Raw genomic sequence first — 18,840 nt, 5'->3', positions numbered from 1 at the left:
GCAACAAGACCAGTATGCTATACCAAGGTAATAAATGCTGTTTATGACTTTAAATTTACATAGTACATCAACATATTAATACCCCGTGAACTACAAAAAACCAAATACATTTACAATAGTGTTATTGGTCACCAAAGTGGAGAGGGGAAGGAAACTTTACAATTGTGAGAATGCACAGATGTTCTCATTAAGGCAATATTGACCCAGACAACCTTTAGTATCTGTGCAGTCAAATGCCTCACAACTCCGGAATGCTCATTATGACAAACGTATATTTGACAAACGCAGTATTTCCTAAATTTTCATACGTTCTTCACTTTCTGATTCATCTGGTGAGTAGGAAGCTGGTCATAGATAATGTGCCCTCCCTCCCTTGTCTGACCAAAACTTGAAGCAATTACATCCACTGCCAGGCCTGCTGTAGCCTTGGCTTCTTCCTCTGAAGCAGCCAACTGAGGATTGACTTCAACAAGATCCAGTGCTGACAGCAACCCTGAAAGAACAAAGTATGACAAATCCTCAGAAAATTCCTTAGCTGCTACTTTTAGTGAGGGTCATCCCGTCTAGACAGAACAAGCCAAGGTAAAAACAGGTCATTTTGTACTATAAAATTATCCACTGTCAGGAAGCCCCTTATACCTCATCGTCTTGGGCATGAATTTAAGTTAAAACAGTGGTATACTAAAGTAGGATTGAAAGAAACCTTTAAGGTAATAAAATCAGTCATCTCTGTTGAACGAACATAACAGGCATAGCTGTCAGGCCTTCTGGATAGGATAAGGAAACAGCGTGGGGCAGGGCAGGGGGTGGGGTAGTGGGCAAGGAGTTTCCAACCTACTTGTTGGGAAAATATGTGCCATTTCCAGTATTATTAGGAACCTTCCAGATGCCTGCCTGTAGTTGTCTGAAGAGATCTCCCACTTCTCACTAGCCAGAACTCTGTTCCCACTTTTGAACTGACACTACATCTCTATATCTTAAGGTACCAAGTACTCAAGTATAGTTATTACTGCATATCTTACTCTTCACCCCTGCAGTTCTGAGCTCTGAGGGCAGGTTCCACGTCTGACACAGTTTTTAGGTCTCCCATCAAACTGACCTAGTATTTTGCGCACTTGGTCAAGGGAAGACTCAGCCATACTTTGTTTAATTTGGACTCCAGTTACCTTCTCTGAGGGCTTGAGAACTTGTACCAAAGGGTTTCAGAAGGGAAGATTAGGCCAGAAGAACCTATCCAAACCTGCCCTCTACCCATTCCCCTGGCTCCTAAAAACACATACACATGCCCTAATTCTCTGAGGTATTTAACTTTTTAGTTGGTTATTCTGGGTGAAGTTAATCCCTCTCTTTACGAATCATCTGAACTAGTATTCAAGAATAAAAGTATCTGAGAATATTTAGGGTGGCCATAAAGCCTGGAAAAATGGGTGAATACACCTAATGGTTTACTGATGTTATAATACGTGATATGCTCAATGCCATTACATCAGTTCAGTGTGTTGTCCCTTATTAGCAATGCATAGTTCAGTACACTGTGTAAAACTGCAACGAGCAGGCACATTACCGTAGCATTTCCACCAATTCCTGCGCATGCATCTGTGTCTCTGGTGATTTGTGTGTTTGACTTCCACTGACTAAACCTGGGCTTTTAGTATAGTCCAGAAGTAATCGAGTGAGTTTGAGCTATTAAAAATGTATATTACCCATGTTTCCAGACTACTGCCACCCTGTAAATTCATTTAAGCAAACTGCTTTATGTATCTAGTTGACAGTGTCATGACAGTTTTTTGGAACAGAATAATATTACAGCAGGGGAGGGGGGACAAGGTATGACCACTGCCCCATCTATGTACTGGAGGTTACCAATCCCTGCTCTTAAGTGGTATCATTTGGAACCAAAATGGAGGACTGAACTCCAGGTTCACTGGCCACTAACTCAAGGACAGCTGACAACATCCAAGATTGTGGGTGTGAGACTGAAACTATCTTGCCACTGTCAGATCTGGTAGACAAGTATTTTTCCCTTTCTGTAGTGCCTAATGTTCTAGGAGGCTCCAGACCAAGGGAGACCATTTCTCAATTTCCTTATCTATCCCAAATAGTCAAGGGTGTTCTATAGCCCTGGACCTTTCAGTCTGGAGTCTCTATGCTATTTAGACCCCAATTTCATGAGATGGTATTGAAGTATCATGTGGTAGTTGTTTAAATTTTGCAATGAGAAGTCATTTAAAGTAGCCTTAAAACCAGAAGCTTTCTAACAGAAATGGAAACTGGAAACAAGTATGAGTTTTGGGACAGTAACCCCTTGTAGCCACTCTTAATAATGTAGCATTCAGTTTACTAATTTGTCTGTCAGCAATTCATCTTCAAGTATCCCCATTATTAAAATACCAGTCAAACAAGCTCGAGTATGACTTAGCCTCTATGAAAGGATCCAAGATACTATCCAACTTTAAAATACCTTCAAGAGAAGCTTTAACTCCACATTCCCAACTTCCAATAAACCAACCTCTTAATGTCAGGGCAAAAATTATAGCTACTTGGCCTTGCTTTTTAATCTTAATCTGCCTTCAGACAATTCAGATACAAAGATACAAAAAACGATATCAGTTTGGCAGTTTAATCTTGTATTTAATAAGTATTTTAAGTAGACAATTTTTTATTCAATATTACCTTAGCATATTTTGGTATGAGCCAGGTCCAAACGTGCCTCTGACTATCCCTTATTAGCCTTACCACATGACTTTTAGCTATAAAAGTTTAAGCAAAAACAATGTCTGCAACGATATGGAATAACAGAAAAGATCCCCCGGCAGGCCAGAGACTTCAGCATATTTACTTATATAGTTAACAAGTTGATCACTACTTACCTGTATTGTGTATTTCCTCAGTAATATACATGCCTTCTCGATAAGTCAGTCCCCCTACAACAGGGGTTCCTGTGGCTGGGGCCAGTGTAGGGTCAAATGCATCGATATCAAAACTCAGATGGATTGGCCTTTGTCTTCTTGAAAGGAGGAGAAGAGAAGAGTCAGTTGGTTATGCTTGGACATTCATCCTTCTTACAGCTGCAACTCCTGATTTTGTTGCTGTTAGTCCTGGTACTTTGTTATACAGCAGGTTTCCTATTCTGGAAGTTAGTATTAGCATATTAGCTTCCTACACGCTACTTCATAATTTTTGCCATTTGTTCTGTATGCCTCAGACAGACTAACTCCAATTTATATTTATGACTTACCCTTGGCATTAGAGCCTCTTACATTAACAACTGTCAATAGAGGGAATTCTTCACTTCCATGTGACATTGGGCTCTGAAAGACTCTAATTTAAGTTGGATTGATCTAGATTACAGTTGCTGTTATTCTCTCAGAGTATGACAGCAGCTGAACCTAACTCTTGATTTTATGTCTGCAATCTTATCTCCCAGTTCTAACCTCATTTTAGCCCAGGTGTCCAATGGCTGAAACTAACATACAACAAATACCTATATACTAAATAACTAAATTTCTTAACAGCTTAAGAAATGGCATACTACTAGGTAGCAATTAATTACATTAATCACCCAGAAGTAAAGATTCAGCACTGGGAAAGTGCTCTTAAAACTAGCATTTGATTAGCATTCATCTGCCATCTTTCTACATAACCAAGATTTGCTTAATACAAAACTCCTTCCACATGAAGCATTAGTGAGGCTGGGAAGAATGGGACATTTGGAACAAGGAATGCTTCTCATCTCAAAAGAAATTCATGAGAGAGAAGATCTGGGCAGTCACTTCAAGGAAACCCTCCTCCCAATGCCAGAGGAAGAATATGACCTATGTTTCATATTCTCCCTTTCTGAACTATTTGAATTTTTTATAATGTACATGTTTTGATTTTATTTTAAAAGAATAGCCTGTCTTTTGAGGATAGTAGCTTAAGTGTGCTGCCCACTGGGAGTCTCCCCTATTCCCACTGGGACCTGGAAGTAGACATTCATTGTAGTTACTTACTTGCCAATCAGCAGATCAAATGTCTGTTCCATGACCTTCTGGATACCAAGTCGATCTATGTCTCTCATGGAAAAATACTGGATATCATAATTCTTTAAAATAAAACTGTGTTGAGATATAAAGGAAGGAGTCCTTAGTTTAAAGAGCATTTTTAATCAAATGCATGTGTGTGTGGGGGTTATCTTTATAGTGACCTACAACACGTTAAGGCAAGGAATGACCTATCAAATGGAACATAAGTGGCCAGGACAGGCCCAAAGCTTAACTTTAATGTATCAACTTACTGTTCAGGAGGGTCCACATCTCTTAGACCAATATACACAATACTTGAGGAAGAGACACAAGGTTTGATCCAGGAAAATCCTGGGAGTTGTGGTACCTATGAAGAGAAGAATGAACAGAATTCATCAAGGCTTCCTGGTCTCACCAAGATAATCACCATATGCTTCCCGGTGTATACAGTCTGCTTTCTTCTCCCACAGGATATGCTTAAAGCAACACAAGACACACCCGATCTGGAAAAGAGAACTGATACAAGTGGAAATGATTCACAAGGGCAACTGCAGAACACAGTACAGCTTTCTCAAGAAGAATAAAAAAATCTCTTTTCCTAAGGTGTGCTCTGTTTCTCATTAACTTAACTAAATAGCGGGAATACTGATTAGCCCTTTTCCACCTCTTTGCATATTACTGAATTGTTTACAGATTGATTTTTGAAACATAACCCAGTTGCCATCTCAAGTTGCCGACAGCCAAAACATGAATTCTGCCTAATGAATAACCTTTGTACTGTCCTGGTTTAACTTGGTCCCTCACAGAGGGGAGGGATATACAGATTCCAGTCTGTGCCCAACATGGACTCCATGTCTTCTGAACAGTCTAAGAAAATATTACCTAGAGGTAAGCCTGGTTTTACTTGTCTTCTAGACCAATAGGTCTAAGAGTGAGGCCTGGGACCCTCTAACCAAGAAGTCCTCAGGGTGTGGGTGGATCAACCACTAGAGTCAGTACCCACTACCACCTTCCTTTCTTACAAGATTATGACCCCACCCCCATCCCCAAGAGCAGGGACCATGTCCTAGTTACCTTTATACACCTAGCATCTAACAGACTGCCTGGCCCATAATAATGTTTGATGAACAAATGAAGGAGAGGTAAGCATTTCTGTCACCACCGTCAACCCATCCTCCACAGAAATCTTACTGAACTAGAGACCTTCAAAGCCCCAGGATAACCCCTGCAAGTCATTCAACTTTCTTTTCATTTCTTCCCACTGACCTTGTCCTGTAGTTCTCTGAGGAGAAATGAAACTGGCTGCCCATGGAGATTTCCAGATGAAGTGGTGAGGGGTGTGTTGATGTCAGCGTGGGCATCAACCCAGATCACACAAAGGTCTGGGCAGTGCCGGGCGTGGCCACTAATGGTACCAATTGCCAGGCTACAAAGAACAAATACAATAATCTTCAAGGCCCTCTGCTTGCAAACATCACCGGTAAACATCCTCAGCCAACGCACAGCTCACTCTTGGTCCTCAGGGCAAAGTCAGGGCCCCAGACTGAGGCTGGATTTGGATGAGACAGAGTCCCTAGGGCTGTAGTTCCCAAAGATTAACCTTGAGTGAGTTAGGGAGAAATGGAAGGCTCTAAAGATTGAAAGCTGACTACCTGTTATCCCTGTAGTGTGACAGATGTCATTGCTGCCCCCAAATCCCCATAATTTGATCCATTCGACCAGGCACAGAAAAGGACCTCAAATACTTGTTCAGTGAATGAAATCCAGTTAAATGATGTGGTCTATATGTAACAACTCACAAATATTGAGGGAAATCTAATTATTACTTTCAAAGAATCAGTTATATTAATTTTTTAAGAATAAAAATTAGCATTATAGCTTTTTAGAAAGATTATGTGATACCTCCTAAAACGAAAAGTCAAAAGTTGTTAAAGACATTAAAGTAATAGGGCAACCCAAAGAAAGACCTCATTTAGATCCTCAAATAAAAAGAAGTTTATTTGCATGTTACCTTATATACTTCAGCATGGCATTCAAATATTATTAAGTGTTTCTGTTTTTTGCCTTTCCTTGTCCTTGGTCTCTGCTAACATTAGCCAACTATCCTGTCTCAACTGTAGGAATATAGCTGATGAAATCATGCTTGAAAAGCTGCCCAGCTTCCCAGTAACCAAAGAATTTATGTAGATGGGAAATGTAGCCCAAGCACCTTAGGAACTAACTACAGCCATCTTGGTCAGTATAGCATGAGACAGCATTTTAAGCTCTATGTCCCCCATAGGGCGTTTTTGAGAGAGAGCATGGTCTAGTGCTAAAAGCAGTGGATTAAGTGAAAATACTGAGGTTTTTTTCAGGAAGAGCTGTGTGATCTAGGACAAGTCATCTGATTTCTCTAGACTTCAGTTTCCTTTTCTATAAGATAAAGATAATAATCTTGGCCTGTTTAAGCCAGAGTTGATTTGATGATTAAGGCAATAGGGCATGTTGTTCTATGTAAAAGGAGCAGAGTGACCTAAAAATGCCTCTTCCTTTAAAATGTTCAGCAGCTGTTCAGGTTATACTCTCATCCTTCCTTTCTAGAATCTTCCAGATAGCCTAAGATTTAGCACTGAACAGGAAGTAGCAGTGACAGGGCTGCAATATAGATAGCCATAGACAAAAGAAAAACCAAGGACTATGATAATTACCTTGATAAGCGGTCCCCAAGTAGTGAGACAACCAGAAGAAAGACAATATAAAGGAACTTGGAGAGACAGCATTGAGCTAAAAGGAAGGAGGACCTACCCTCTGGTTGATTTAATTGAATCTCAGTAGAGAACCAGGGACTACTTTCTTATTCTACATAAAATTTTATTCCTAATGAGGAATCTACCTGCCTTTCAGTTGTAACAGATTTAACTTCTGTTAAGTGATCTGAAAAGCTCTGAGCACGTCAGGGAAAGTTGCCAGATTGGATCGCAAAATAGAAATTAATTGCCTATACAGGTCTCCTTGGATTTGAATCCCAGCTCTGCTACTTTCTGGCTCTAAACCTTAGGTAAGTCATCTAACCTCTGTCCCTCAGTATTCCCAGCAGTAAATTAGATAAAACTGTATCTGCCTCATGGCATTATTATGAGGATTAACTGAGAATATGTAAGAAGTGCTCAATACTCCTAGTACTTAAATGCTGTTTTTCTACCAAAAACTTTCATTACTTAGCTCAAATCACACTCCCCTATGAAATCTGACTACTCTACCCTAGACTGATTGCTTCCTTCTGTGAAATTCTGTAGAATTCAATGTTTTTCTCATTCCATGTGTATTTATTTCATCTAGTCCTAATAGATTACAAGTGTCCCACAATCCCTAACACTGCTTGAGAACACATTAGACAGTGCTCAATAAAGTACATGCTGATTCACTGGGAGAGGAAAGATCTATTGCATTAGTCACCTAGGGTCAATACTGTGAAGGCAGAGGATGTATTCACATGCCAAGTGGGGAGTCTCGAACAAACCTATTAGCAGAAATGCTATTAAAAAAAAAAAAAAAAAGCCCAAATTCAGCCTATTGATGGATCCTTCCAATTCTCCCAAATAGCCAAATGAAAGTCATAAGACAGTTTCTCAAGAAAGCTTTCCGAGAGAGAAGCATGAAACACACTGTGTCTAAAAACTTTGATTCATCTTCCTCTGAACCTGTCCTCATACTATACAATGTGCCCTTCAAAGAAAACCACAGGCACCTCCAGTGGCTTATGATCTTATACATTAAAATGCTATTACACACATCATACCCGAAAAATTCTGAAGGGTATTTTTCTAAGTGAGGAAACTGAGACTAGGAAGCTAACTGATTAGCCCAAAGCACCATGCAATCCAGCCCCTCCATCACCCCTAGGCTCCCAGCTTACCTGTGGTCTCCTCCCACTGTGACGCAGCTGTAGCCACCTGACACCGCTCTACTAACCACCTCAGCCAGTTCCTGGTTGGCAAGGCCCACTGTGCGAGGATTCACTATCAGGTTGTTGTAGAGATCGTCTTTGGGGACTGGAGTAAAACTCAAATCTCCAAAGTCTTTGAGGTGGCAACCTGGAAACAAACAGGGGAGGACAAGATTAGTTGTATGTTATTCCAACTCTTACTGGTCTGGGTCGCAAGTAACTTGTGACAAAGTTCACACATCATACTCATGTTGTCACAGTAAAATTCAAAATGTCACATGACTGTGGCAAGATTATCTCAGTCATCCCAGCAATCCTGTGAAGTAGATCCCATTAGGAACACCATTTTGCAGATAAAGAAGCTAGGTTTTGGAAAGCAAAGACCAGAAATGTTAATTGACAATCACAAAATTGGTAGCAATTAGACCTCAGATATCCCAGAGTTAGAGTGGTTCCAAGAGGAACCAACAGGATTTAAAATTAAATACTATTACTTTAGGACAAAAATATGTATGTAGAAATTTTCATGTTATAAACTTTTTTTCTAATAAAACGCCAATTTGAGGACCTAAAGCATCCTAAGAGTAAGAGAAATAACTAACATTTATTACTTACAAGGTCCCAGGCACTGTTCTAACTCCTCAACATAATTTCTTATTAAAGACTCAACAATCCTATTAGGCAACTAAAACATGGCATTCTATAGAAGAGGAAGCGGAAGCAAGGTCCCAAGGTCACACTGCTAAGCGCCAGAATCAGGATTCAAGTCCAGGCCATCTGCTCTCAAAGTGGATGTTCTTGACTATGCAGTCTGTCTCCCAAAGAATCTCTCGATTCTGACACTTGAAGAACTTGTGAGTCCTTTCCAAAGAACTGACAAGACGGCGAAAGCGGAGCACAAGCAGGCGCGGACCCGCCTCAGCTTCAGCCGCCCGCGCGCACCTTCAACGCGCTGACGCAGTTGACGCAGCTGCACAGCGTCCCCAGCGCCTGCGCAGAGCCAAGCAGGAGGCACCGCCCACGGAGAAGCCAGAGGCGGTCAATGCACACCTGCTAGACAGGATCATACTGCCAGAGACCGTGGGCATCTACAACCACAAGACCTTCACCCGGTGGAAATCAAGCTCGAGGTGATCAGCCACTACCTGACGAGTTCTCCACCACCTACGAGCCCATGAAGCATGGCCAGCCCGGCTCGCGGCCAGCCACTCCTCCCACTTCATCCTCCTCAAGTAGCCCGTTCGACCAATAAAGGTACAAACTTGTCTTAAAAGAATAGTTTAAGAAAGGAACTAGTGACATATTCTGACAGTAAGCTATAATATTTTCTCACCTAGCTTTCACATATTCCAGGGAATTATGACACCAGTCACCACTGGGTGATTTTTATCTTTAGCGTAAGTACTAGTCTTTCAATCTTAACCACTTCTATCAATAAATTGGTTGGATGCTACATTTAGGGTGAGGACTAAATAATCCACCTCTATCAAGAAGGGATCTGAACTATCAGAGAACAGAATATTACCATACATTGTATCCTTAAGGCCCTGCTTCTCAAACTGGAGTCCAAACTAGGGGGAGGGAGAAGTGGTTATAGGAGATACATAATATTTGCAGAGATTTGTGTTAAAGATGTGGATCAAGACCAGCACAGACCCATCCTGAATTTTAGTTGTACAGTTTTGAGCTTTACCTGTTGAACCCAAACTCAATCCAAAGCCAGACTTCTGAGAGAATCTAAAAATATAAGAAGCAATGGCCTGAAACATAAGCCCAACCTAGGGATCACCACACCAAAACGGATATTGGAAGCAGAGCAGAAAACCTTATCCCATTCTCAATTAAAGGTAAGATGCATCTGCAGCTAGAATTTTGTATGTATCTTTTGGTCATTGCATTTTAATAATTTTATTTATTTATTTTTTCCCCCCAAAGCCCCAGTAGATAGTTGTATGTCATAGCTGCACATCCTTCTAGCTGCTGTATGTGGTACATGGCCTCAGCATGGCGGGAGAAGCGGTGCGTTGGTGCCCGCCTGGAATCCGAACCCGGCCACCAGCAGCGGAGCGCATGCACTTACCCGCTAAGCCACAGGGCTGGCCCAGTTATTGCATTTTAAAAAATAATCATTTAAAAGATCCAGAACCAGGGGCCAGCCCGGTGGTGCAAGCGGTTAAGTGCGCGCACTCCACTGCAGCGGCCTGGGGTTCTCCGGTTTGGATCCGGGGCGCGCACCCACGGACTGCTTGGCAGGCCATGCTGTGGCGGCGTCCCATGTGGAGTGGAGGAGGATGGGAACGGATGTTGGCCCCGGGCCAGTCTTCCTCAGCTAAAAAAAAAAACAGGAGGATTGGCAGATGTTAGCACGGGGCTGATCTCCTCCCCCCAAAAAAAATAAAAAATCCAGAACCAGAGAAGATCTGGACAGTTAAATAAGAAGAGGGGAAGGTGTTGAAGATAAGAGAATAATAATATGATAATAGGCCAAAGACTTTGGGAACCAAAAGGAAAAAATAACCAAATAAAACATCTATAAAAATCTTTTAAAAAGAAAGAAAAAAGCCATGAGTAAAGTCATTATGTACTTTTACCAAATCTCAAAATATGGGAGGACACTTTAGATTTAAGAGAAATGAAGCTGTAACTTTCAAGTCAATATCAGGTCTTCCATTGTTGGCAACACAATCTTGGGCCGGACAGATTTGAATGGCAGTGTCTACACTTGGATGTTGCTACTTCTATGTCCATGTTTATCTCAGCATCTCATTAAACCTCATCAAGCATTTAGGTTCTTACCAGGTATAAGATACCAGGGCATGTCTGGTGTTTTATAATATTAGGTGTATAACTGGAAAAGGTTTATAACCTAATTAAATAATGTTAATATTAACTAACTTCTGAAAACTACTTTAACTCATTTAAGCCTCACATGACCAGTAAGAAATATATGGGAATTAAAGTGATCAACCCAGTGGATAAGTGACAGAACTTGTGGAACACTCAAGTCCAATCACGGAATCTAGGATTTAGACGCAGATGGTGTGACAGTAAACAATACTTGACTCACTATTATTTACTTATCAGAAGAAAGCTGCAGAAAGCCTAAAAACGGAACCTAAAGAGAATTCGGCAGTGTTACAGCCACACTCTCCGAGGAAGAGAGTCTGGATTTCATAAAAGGCTTTTGGTCATTAAATGTGTAACTCTGTGGAGTGGACCACCAGATTAATTCATAGTCTGGATGCTGGGTTCTCCTAAGATTATCCAACTCCATTTGCTCTGATTCTGATTCCTCTTTGCTCCGATTCTAAGCAGCCCTCTGGTTATTCACTTAGTTTCCCAGTTGCCCTCATACCAGCCAGATGGCTTCTTGACAGTGGATGCTGGAAGGACTGTTGCTCACCATAATTATGCATGAGCATTTTGGTTTGTGCATCATGGTTAGCATGAGTCTCTGGGTCTGAAAGCCTGATAAGCTCTGCACACATCAAGACTTCTGTTCCTGGATCCACAAAGCTGAGGGCCAGAGTACCTGAAGGGATTAATATTTTGAGAGGTGCTGCCCTAGTGGCCCACCCTGTATGACTCCCACTCCGCTCTTTAATTTCCACAGGAAGTGCCAGGTAACAACGAGGGACAATGAGTGCTCAAGGAGTGAAAGGAAATTCAGTGAGGATTGGGGTAGACAAGGAATGACTCCTACAACAAATCTGTACCAGACTGGCTTGCTATCTTTTGTTGTTGCTGTTCTCTTTCCTTACTGGCAACAGAAATTTTCTGTAAAATTGATAAGGAAGTGTCTAATGGTAAAGATCCCCTATCCTACTCTCCAGGCTTGACACTCTATCCTTGCAGACCTTTATGCATAAGCATAATCCATAATATTCTTTTCAATAAGGTTGTTAGTTAGAGTAGGCTAAACTGCTGTAATGCACCCTCCCCAAAACAATAGCTCAAGCACAGTAAATTGGTTTTTCGTTCATTTAACATCCAGGGTGGATATTCTAGGTCAGCAGGAGACTTCCCTTCACACAATGATTCAGAGACCAGGCTCCTTTTAGCTTGTGGCTCTGCCATACCTAGGGCTTTGCCATCTGTGTGGCTAAGGTTAGGTGTCCCCAGGTTCAAGGCAGCAGGAAAGGAAGAAAGCATTGAGAAGGCACAACTCTACTTTTAAAGGCTCTGGCCTAGAAGTGGCACATCACTCCTGCTCACATGGCACTGGCCAGCAAATGCAGATCTAACTTACATCTAGAAGAGGATGAGAATGGATTCTGGTGGACAACTAGCCATCTCTGCCAGAATGAGTACTTTTAAATTCTATTGCCATAATCTTTACATGATTAAGAACTCAAAATACTAAAGCTTATGTCGCTGATCCTAACTACTGGTAATCCTAACTATTCCATATTCAGAGAATGTAGTCTTCTGTTCATTACAGAGTTGAATCAGCAAATATACTATGCCATCCTGACATAGCCTCTTAGGAGCTTTCTCCTCTAATGCCTACTGTACCAATAACGTTGTAGCACCCAAAAGACCAGCAGAGTAGAACCTAGGATTCCTAAAGAGTGAACAAGGGCCTGAAAGAAGAAATGTACATGCCATGTTTGGAAACAGTTGAGCAATTTAATAGAAATGAGAGGTCTGCATATTGAGCAACGCAACGTGAGGTTGTAGAGAACATGAATTGTAACCCAGAGGCCAGAGCTTTTGAGGAGTGGGGAGGCTGATGGGAGGTTAATTTTTTGTAAGAGCAAGATGAACTGAGTAATAATGAAGCTATTATTGTATCAGAGTGCTGTGGCAAATTCTTCTAGTTCAAAAGGCACAAGAGGGGCTGGCCAGGTGGTATAGTGGTTAAGTTCGTGCACTCTGCTTCAGCAGCCCGGTGTTCGCAGGTTTGGATCCCAGGCACGGCCCTACACACCACTCATCAAGCCGTGCTGCAGCGGCATCCCATATACAAAAGTAGAGGAAGACTGGCACAGATGTTATCTCAGTGACAATCTTCCTTAAGCAAAAAGAGGAGAATTGGCAACAGATGTTAGCTCAGGGCCAGTCTTCCTCACACACACAAAAAAAAGGCACAAGAAATGGTCTAATTTTTAAAGAATCTTAGAGTAATAGTGAAAAGAGCAAATATCATAATATGGAAGGAATATCTTCCTGTCATGCTTGAGGGAGCTGTCCATTTCTTGAACATTTTGTGCTTCAGGTCAGCTCATCTGCAAGTCTAGGTCAGGTGAGACATACATAATGTTTCATTGCTGCTCTTTCCTCTCTTTTAAGAAGGCATTGTAGGACAAAATGAACCTGAAACTTCAAGGAAGCTCTCATGACAAACAGATTTGGGACCAACTTGAAAGGGCTCTCCTTTTTCACTTGCAGTGGGAAAAAGTAAAGCTCTGTATACACTGGCACAGCCTCATTGCCTCTCCCCAGTGCTGGTAATAAAAATGCACTGAACACTACTATGACCTTTTAGGTCCAGGTGTTATCTTTGGCCTTCATAGACCTATCCTGGCTCCATCAGGGTTGAACGAGGACACAAGTGCATCAACAACATGATGCAACCAGGTGGGGAAGAAATCAAAACAGCCCTACCTCACCTTAACAATATCTGTAAACAGCACTTCTATTTCAGGGCCCTGATTACTAGTGAATTCCTGAAAGAAGCCAGTGACAGGAAAGAAGGAAAAGGAACAAAATTGACTGTCTGCACACACCACATTGTGCTAGATGCTTTACAGATAGCTGCTAATCCTCACATCCTCTGCTAATTATCCATATACTTTGGAGGAAGAAATTCAGCAAAGTTAAATAGCTTTAACTCTTTAGAGAAAGCCTGAACCACCCTTTGGTTAGAGACTCAAATAAAACAACGTTATGAGTGAGCAGGTATTTTTCGATAGCATAAAGGCACCCCATTCTCCCTACTGCTCTGACTTCTACTTACAGGTAGCCCCAGCTGCTCCCGAGGCTCCCAGCTAGTCAAGAGAGATGGGTTTGGAAGTGGGCTGGCACAAAGGAAAGTCGATGGAGCCACAGGTAGCCCATTGGCAGAATATAGACTTGGAAAGCTAGGGGTCTATTAGTGTACAGTTTTTTCAAACCGTCCCTGAAGAGGATGGAATGTTTATGATCTGTCAGGAATAACAAGTCAGTGAAACCTGGAGAAAAACAAAGACTCTGAGATCTCATTTGTTGCTGAGAGAATGCTAATACTAACGGCTTTCAAAGTTATAGACTCAAATATTGTATATGGCAGATTTAGCCCCAGGCAAAGGGAATTCCCAGTCTTTTAAAGGAATGGACCTGCTAATTCTTAGAACTTTGAAGTTGTACTTGGAAAACCAGCTTATTGAAAACAAAGTTGCAATGTTACTAACTAGGTCTAAGCTAGGAAAAGATAGTTAAATCAGGCCATTTGAAGTAAGCAGAATTTTTCTGTTATCCCTAAAATGTGATTTGGGTAATAACCTTTGAAGAGATTGTTATTTAAGGTAAACTCATTTGGTTACCATCAATAAAATGCAGAGGTCTGAATTTTATTTAGTGCATTTAACACCCAGAGGCTATATAACCTCAAGAACCATGGTGTGCTGAGGTATCTAAAAATCAGCTCTTTGCTTCCTTAGACCTAGTCTCCAAAATAGGTTTGGTGCATTAGGGAAAGAAATCACATCACGCAAGTACATATATTTGTTCTAGTTCACTTCTTCAGAGTCCCTGAGAAAACTGCTCCAACCAATGCTCACATCATCTCCTTCCTCCCCACTCTGTTGTCCTGTTGCCTGTGCAACAGGAAGGTGCTCTCAGAGGCAGTGAAGACAATGGTTGAGGAAGACAGGGGCAGGGAGAGTGGCACTGGGAGCTCCAGGATGGAAGGTGACCCAGGGCGTCCAGGCCAGTCATTTCAGACATGTCCACCTAATACACCCGAGTTCACCTCAAGATCAAATGATACATGGTGTTAACAGATGCCTTTGCATGAATGTGATCCTTGAGTAAAAAATCCAAATACGAAACAAACTCAAAATTTTGGCTCAAGACATGTAACTGAGATGACTTGCAACACCATGTTTCCTGCTAATTGGTTCTTCAGCTACATCTGTCCTGTCTTTCTTTCCTAAGAAGAATAGCGAGTATCATCATCTGAAGATAGGCATGGTAATGTATGCCGCTCTGAACCAAACTCATGTCAACCCTCTAAGCAGCTCCAGATCATGGTGAGCCAGTTCAGACTTTCTCAGACAGGCTGTCAGCTGACAGCACCCTAGCAGCCTGGTTCCAGCACAGGCAGGGGTGGAGGTAAAAGGAGGGTTCCTTTGGCTTCATAAGTCACTGCAACGTAACCATTTTCCCTCATTCAGAACAAGACTATTGAGCTTCTCTGAAAAAAGATCTATTGTTAACATGCTGACAAAACTTCAAGCTATTCCAATATCTGACCACAGGAAGCGACAGTCCCTGGAGATAAAGTACTGCTCTTTAAAATGTGCGATGTTTTTTTTTCTTTTTCAAATTCTTGATACTCTACCTTGCCTTGTTCCAGAAAGGATCTGGAGGGAAACACATCAGGCTAGTGACAGCTTTGCCAGTTAACAGTCCTGATGTGTAGCTCCCTGCCCCAGACCCTGGGCTAGCATCTTGGGGAGTGTTCCCAAGGAACCTCAAACTAGACAGACCACATTCCATACCACTCTGGGCTAAAAGCCAAGTGCACACAAGACAGCCTGCAATGGGTCAAGTGCCATGGTAGGTGCAAAGGAAAGAATCCCTGACCTCTGGCCCCTAACTTCCTAGGAGAGTCAAGATCTCCAACCAAGTTTAGCTTCTAAGCTTGTCCTACCTCACACAGTTGTTACGAGAATTAAACGAGGTACCAGGAAACGCCAACACAGGCTAAGGATTACATATTCATTCAACTGGATGAGGCATCTTTGTGGTTTTTCTCCCCACCCTGCCCTTTTTCTTTTCCTTGAAACTGATGGTGTTGTGTAACCTAAGACTTCCCAAAATCTGTTTGTAGTATGACTGTGTCATTTTGATAAAAGAGAGTTGTGGTGAGAAGTAGCAAACGAACACAGGCCCACTGATTTCTCACTGAAATGGCCTAGAGTCCAGCTCTCACACACAGCTTGAATTTTCTACATCCCCTGTAAAAGAATATAAAGGCGAAGCCAATTGAATCTTGGAACACCAGTTCTCTGAACGCCCTAACCACAATGCCATGCCCTGCTGTGACTCAATTCTTGGGTCACACGGAAGGTGTTTTCTGCTTCTCTTCCTATTCTGTGGTTCTGGCCTCTTGGGGTGGGGGAGGGAGCCAGGAAGATTCTGTCTGTCTTCTCTTCAAATCTGAGCGTTGCCACACCTATTATCATAATACACCCTCACTATGAAGAGAGATGGTCATTAATAGAGAGAGACAAGTAAATTTATTCAAGGATTAAATTATTAAACCAACCACAGTAATCCCTCACGTTCTGGGCCTCTGCACTGTGCTATTTTAGATATTAAAGGAATAATGCACCATCTGTCTGAAGTAACTAGAGGTCAGCCTTATTTGAAGCAGTCATCATTAGCTACTCAGGTAGGTCCTGGTTCAAACACAAACATGTTTCAAAAGCGGGTAATAACTAGCCATTATCACCCACTAACATTTAGCTTGAATAAATTCATCAACTGGCAGCCAAACACCTCATAAGAGTTAAACAGTTTGGTATATGATATTATTCTTTGAGTCATACATTCTTTTTTTTTTTTTTTTGTGAGGAGGACCAGCCCTGAGCTAACATCCAATGCCAATCCTCCTCTTTTTTGCTGAGGAAGACTGGCCCTGGGCTAACATCCATGCCCATCTTCCTCTACTTTATATGGGACGCTGCCACAGCATGGCCTAACAAGCGGTGCGTCGGTGCGCACCCGGGTTCCGAACCGGCGAACCCCGGGCCGCCGCAGCGGAACGTGCACACTTAACCGCCTGCGCCACCGGGCTGGCCCCTGAGTCATACATTCTTAAAAGTCTGGGAAAACAGATGGCTTCTGAGGAGCCATCATTTTTAGAGAAAAGAAACAGTGATCTAGGAAAACGCTACAGGTCACGATGTGAATGAAGTTACAGGAGAAAGCTAGGATGCTCTGCCCCCTTTATTCCTTCAACAAAAGTTGACTGGCACGCTGCTAAGTCTTAGGGATAGAAAGATAAGGTATGCTGCCAGCTTCAAGGAGCTCACAGCCCTGTGAGAAGACAGACGGGGAAAGCGCATCCAGTGCTAACTGCTGTGATGCAGCTGTGCACAGGTGTGCTGGGAACAGAGGAAGGTGCTGACTCAGACCCAAGGAGAGCCAGGAGAACTTCTCAGAAGAGCCAGTATCTGAATCTTGAAGGTTTTAGCCAGGATTAAAAGAGGAAAGGGGAAAGGCTTACCAAGCAGAAGCTGCACATAACACCTTCAGCCCTACAAAACAATTCAGAGTTCCCGAGCGCAGGGTTCAACAGGGAGGACTGTGGAGAGATGAGGCAGGACGAGGGGGCAGGGCCCAAATCTTAAACTCAGTAGGCAGCTACTAAGGCTTTCAAATCAGGAAGTAACAAATCAAATCTGCACCGTGGTGCTCTGGTGGCCTGTGGGAAATGGACTGGCCAGGAGAAGAGCAGCTCTCCAGGGGGGCTGTAAAGATAAGGCGGTGGGAGGGAACTGACAGATTCCAGCAATACTTAGAGGGGGTGTGGAGGAGAGAAAAGGGTCTGCCCTCCAGCTCTCTAGCTCTGCTGCGGCCAGAGCTGAGAAAGACAGAGGGGAAGGGAGTGGAGATGATGGTAAGTTCAGTTTTGGATATGGTGGCATTGGGGTATTAGAGACTATTCTGTTGGAAATACATGGAAACAAGTTAATGGATCAATTCTAGGTAATAGTCAATGACTGATAACATCACTTTTAATGGAAGTGTACTCCGCTGCCTGTGAAGAATTGCCGGGGAAAAAAAAAATTGAACCTGAATCTGACCAGGATCTAGATCCAATTACCAGTTTACAAGAAATATACAGAGGACAAAAGAACATGATATAGGAGGCCACGGGGATGCGAACTGCAAAATCCAGAGAGTCTACAGACAAATTACCTAGTTTCTTCTACAAATAAACTGCAAGGAAGAAGGAAAAAACAGGGGGGGACCTATAAAGGATCTGAGATATCAATCAATATAGACCTTATTTGAATCCCAACGCAAACTGTAAAAACTAAACAAAAAAAGTTTAAGTCAGTCGGGCAATGTGAACGTTAACTGATGTAAGGGCAGATAAAACTGGAAAGACTTAATTACCCCTGTTGAAAATAAGGGAAAAGACTTCTCCCCTGCCTTTTGTTTCAGAATTTCTCTGTCCTTTTCAAAGGTATGTAAATCTTTATAACGACTAAATGAGCCTCTTGCCAGGAAGGTTCAAACACAAGCAGGGGAACCACCTTTTTGAAATGCAAACATCTAGGGACCCCATCTCCCCATTCCAGTGGGAGAGTAAGAGGATAACTCGGTGAACACAGGTGGTGGGCCCTTGCTCCAATTTGCAGAGCTACCTCCTGTGTTAAGATATGAGAAGTCTGTTTCCCCTCCAGATAAAGCCAATCAATTAACATAGGCAGTCACTCCAATTTCCATGATCAAGTTAGGATAAGCTCCATGTGACAAAAGGTACTGTTAAGTCCTCTTACTGAAGGACTAGTTATTTATCTTGAAAACATGTAATGGGTTGCACTGCTTGGCTATATATAAGAGTGAGATTTCTTTATCTTTGCAATCTCTTAGCAGATTGCCTGATATAATGCTTATTCGATAATAAATTGCTTCCTCTCTCTACTACCTTTGTGGAGAGGTTCTCTCAGTTGGGAGATTTTTTTTTTTAAT

At 42.2% G+C, this 18,840-nt stretch overlaps 1 protein-coding gene across 2 annotated transcripts in view; it reads right to left on the bottom strand.

The window, feature by feature from the left end:
* Positions 1-15: 15 nt before the first annotated feature.
* ARG2 (arginase 2) overlaps positions 16-18,840 on the bottom strand; it is a 29,163-nt gene continuing 10,338 nt past the window's right edge. Inside the window, exons 3-8 of one of the 2 annotated variants that reach the window (XM_058567180.1) lie at positions 7,900-8,077; positions 5,271-5,430; positions 4,277-4,371; positions 3,993-4,097; positions 2,871-3,004; positions 16-493 (exon numbers count right to left, since the gene is read on the bottom strand). In XM_058567180.1, coding sequence (XP_058423163.1) covers positions 303-493; positions 2,871-3,004; positions 3,993-4,097; positions 4,277-4,371; positions 5,271-5,430; positions 7,900-8,077 — 863 coding nt within the window. In that variant the 3' untranslated portion in view covers positions 16-302. Of the gene's footprint in view, positions 494-2,870; positions 3,008-3,992; positions 4,098-4,276; positions 4,372-5,270; positions 5,431-7,899; positions 8,078-18,840 lie in introns of both variants that reach the window. The other variant, XM_058567179.1, reaches the window with a different exon arrangement.

The sequence above is a fragment of the Diceros bicornis genome, chromosome 24 (genome assembly GCF_020826845.1).
Source record: "Diceros bicornis minor isolate mBicDic1 chromosome 24, mDicBic1.mat.cur, whole genome shotgun sequence".
NCBI classification, from domain to species: Eukaryota; Metazoa; Chordata; class Mammalia; order Perissodactyla; family Rhinocerotidae; genus Diceros; species Diceros bicornis.
Note: the sequence above shows the minus strand (reverse complement) of the source record. Positions and strands in the feature narration are given on the sequence as shown.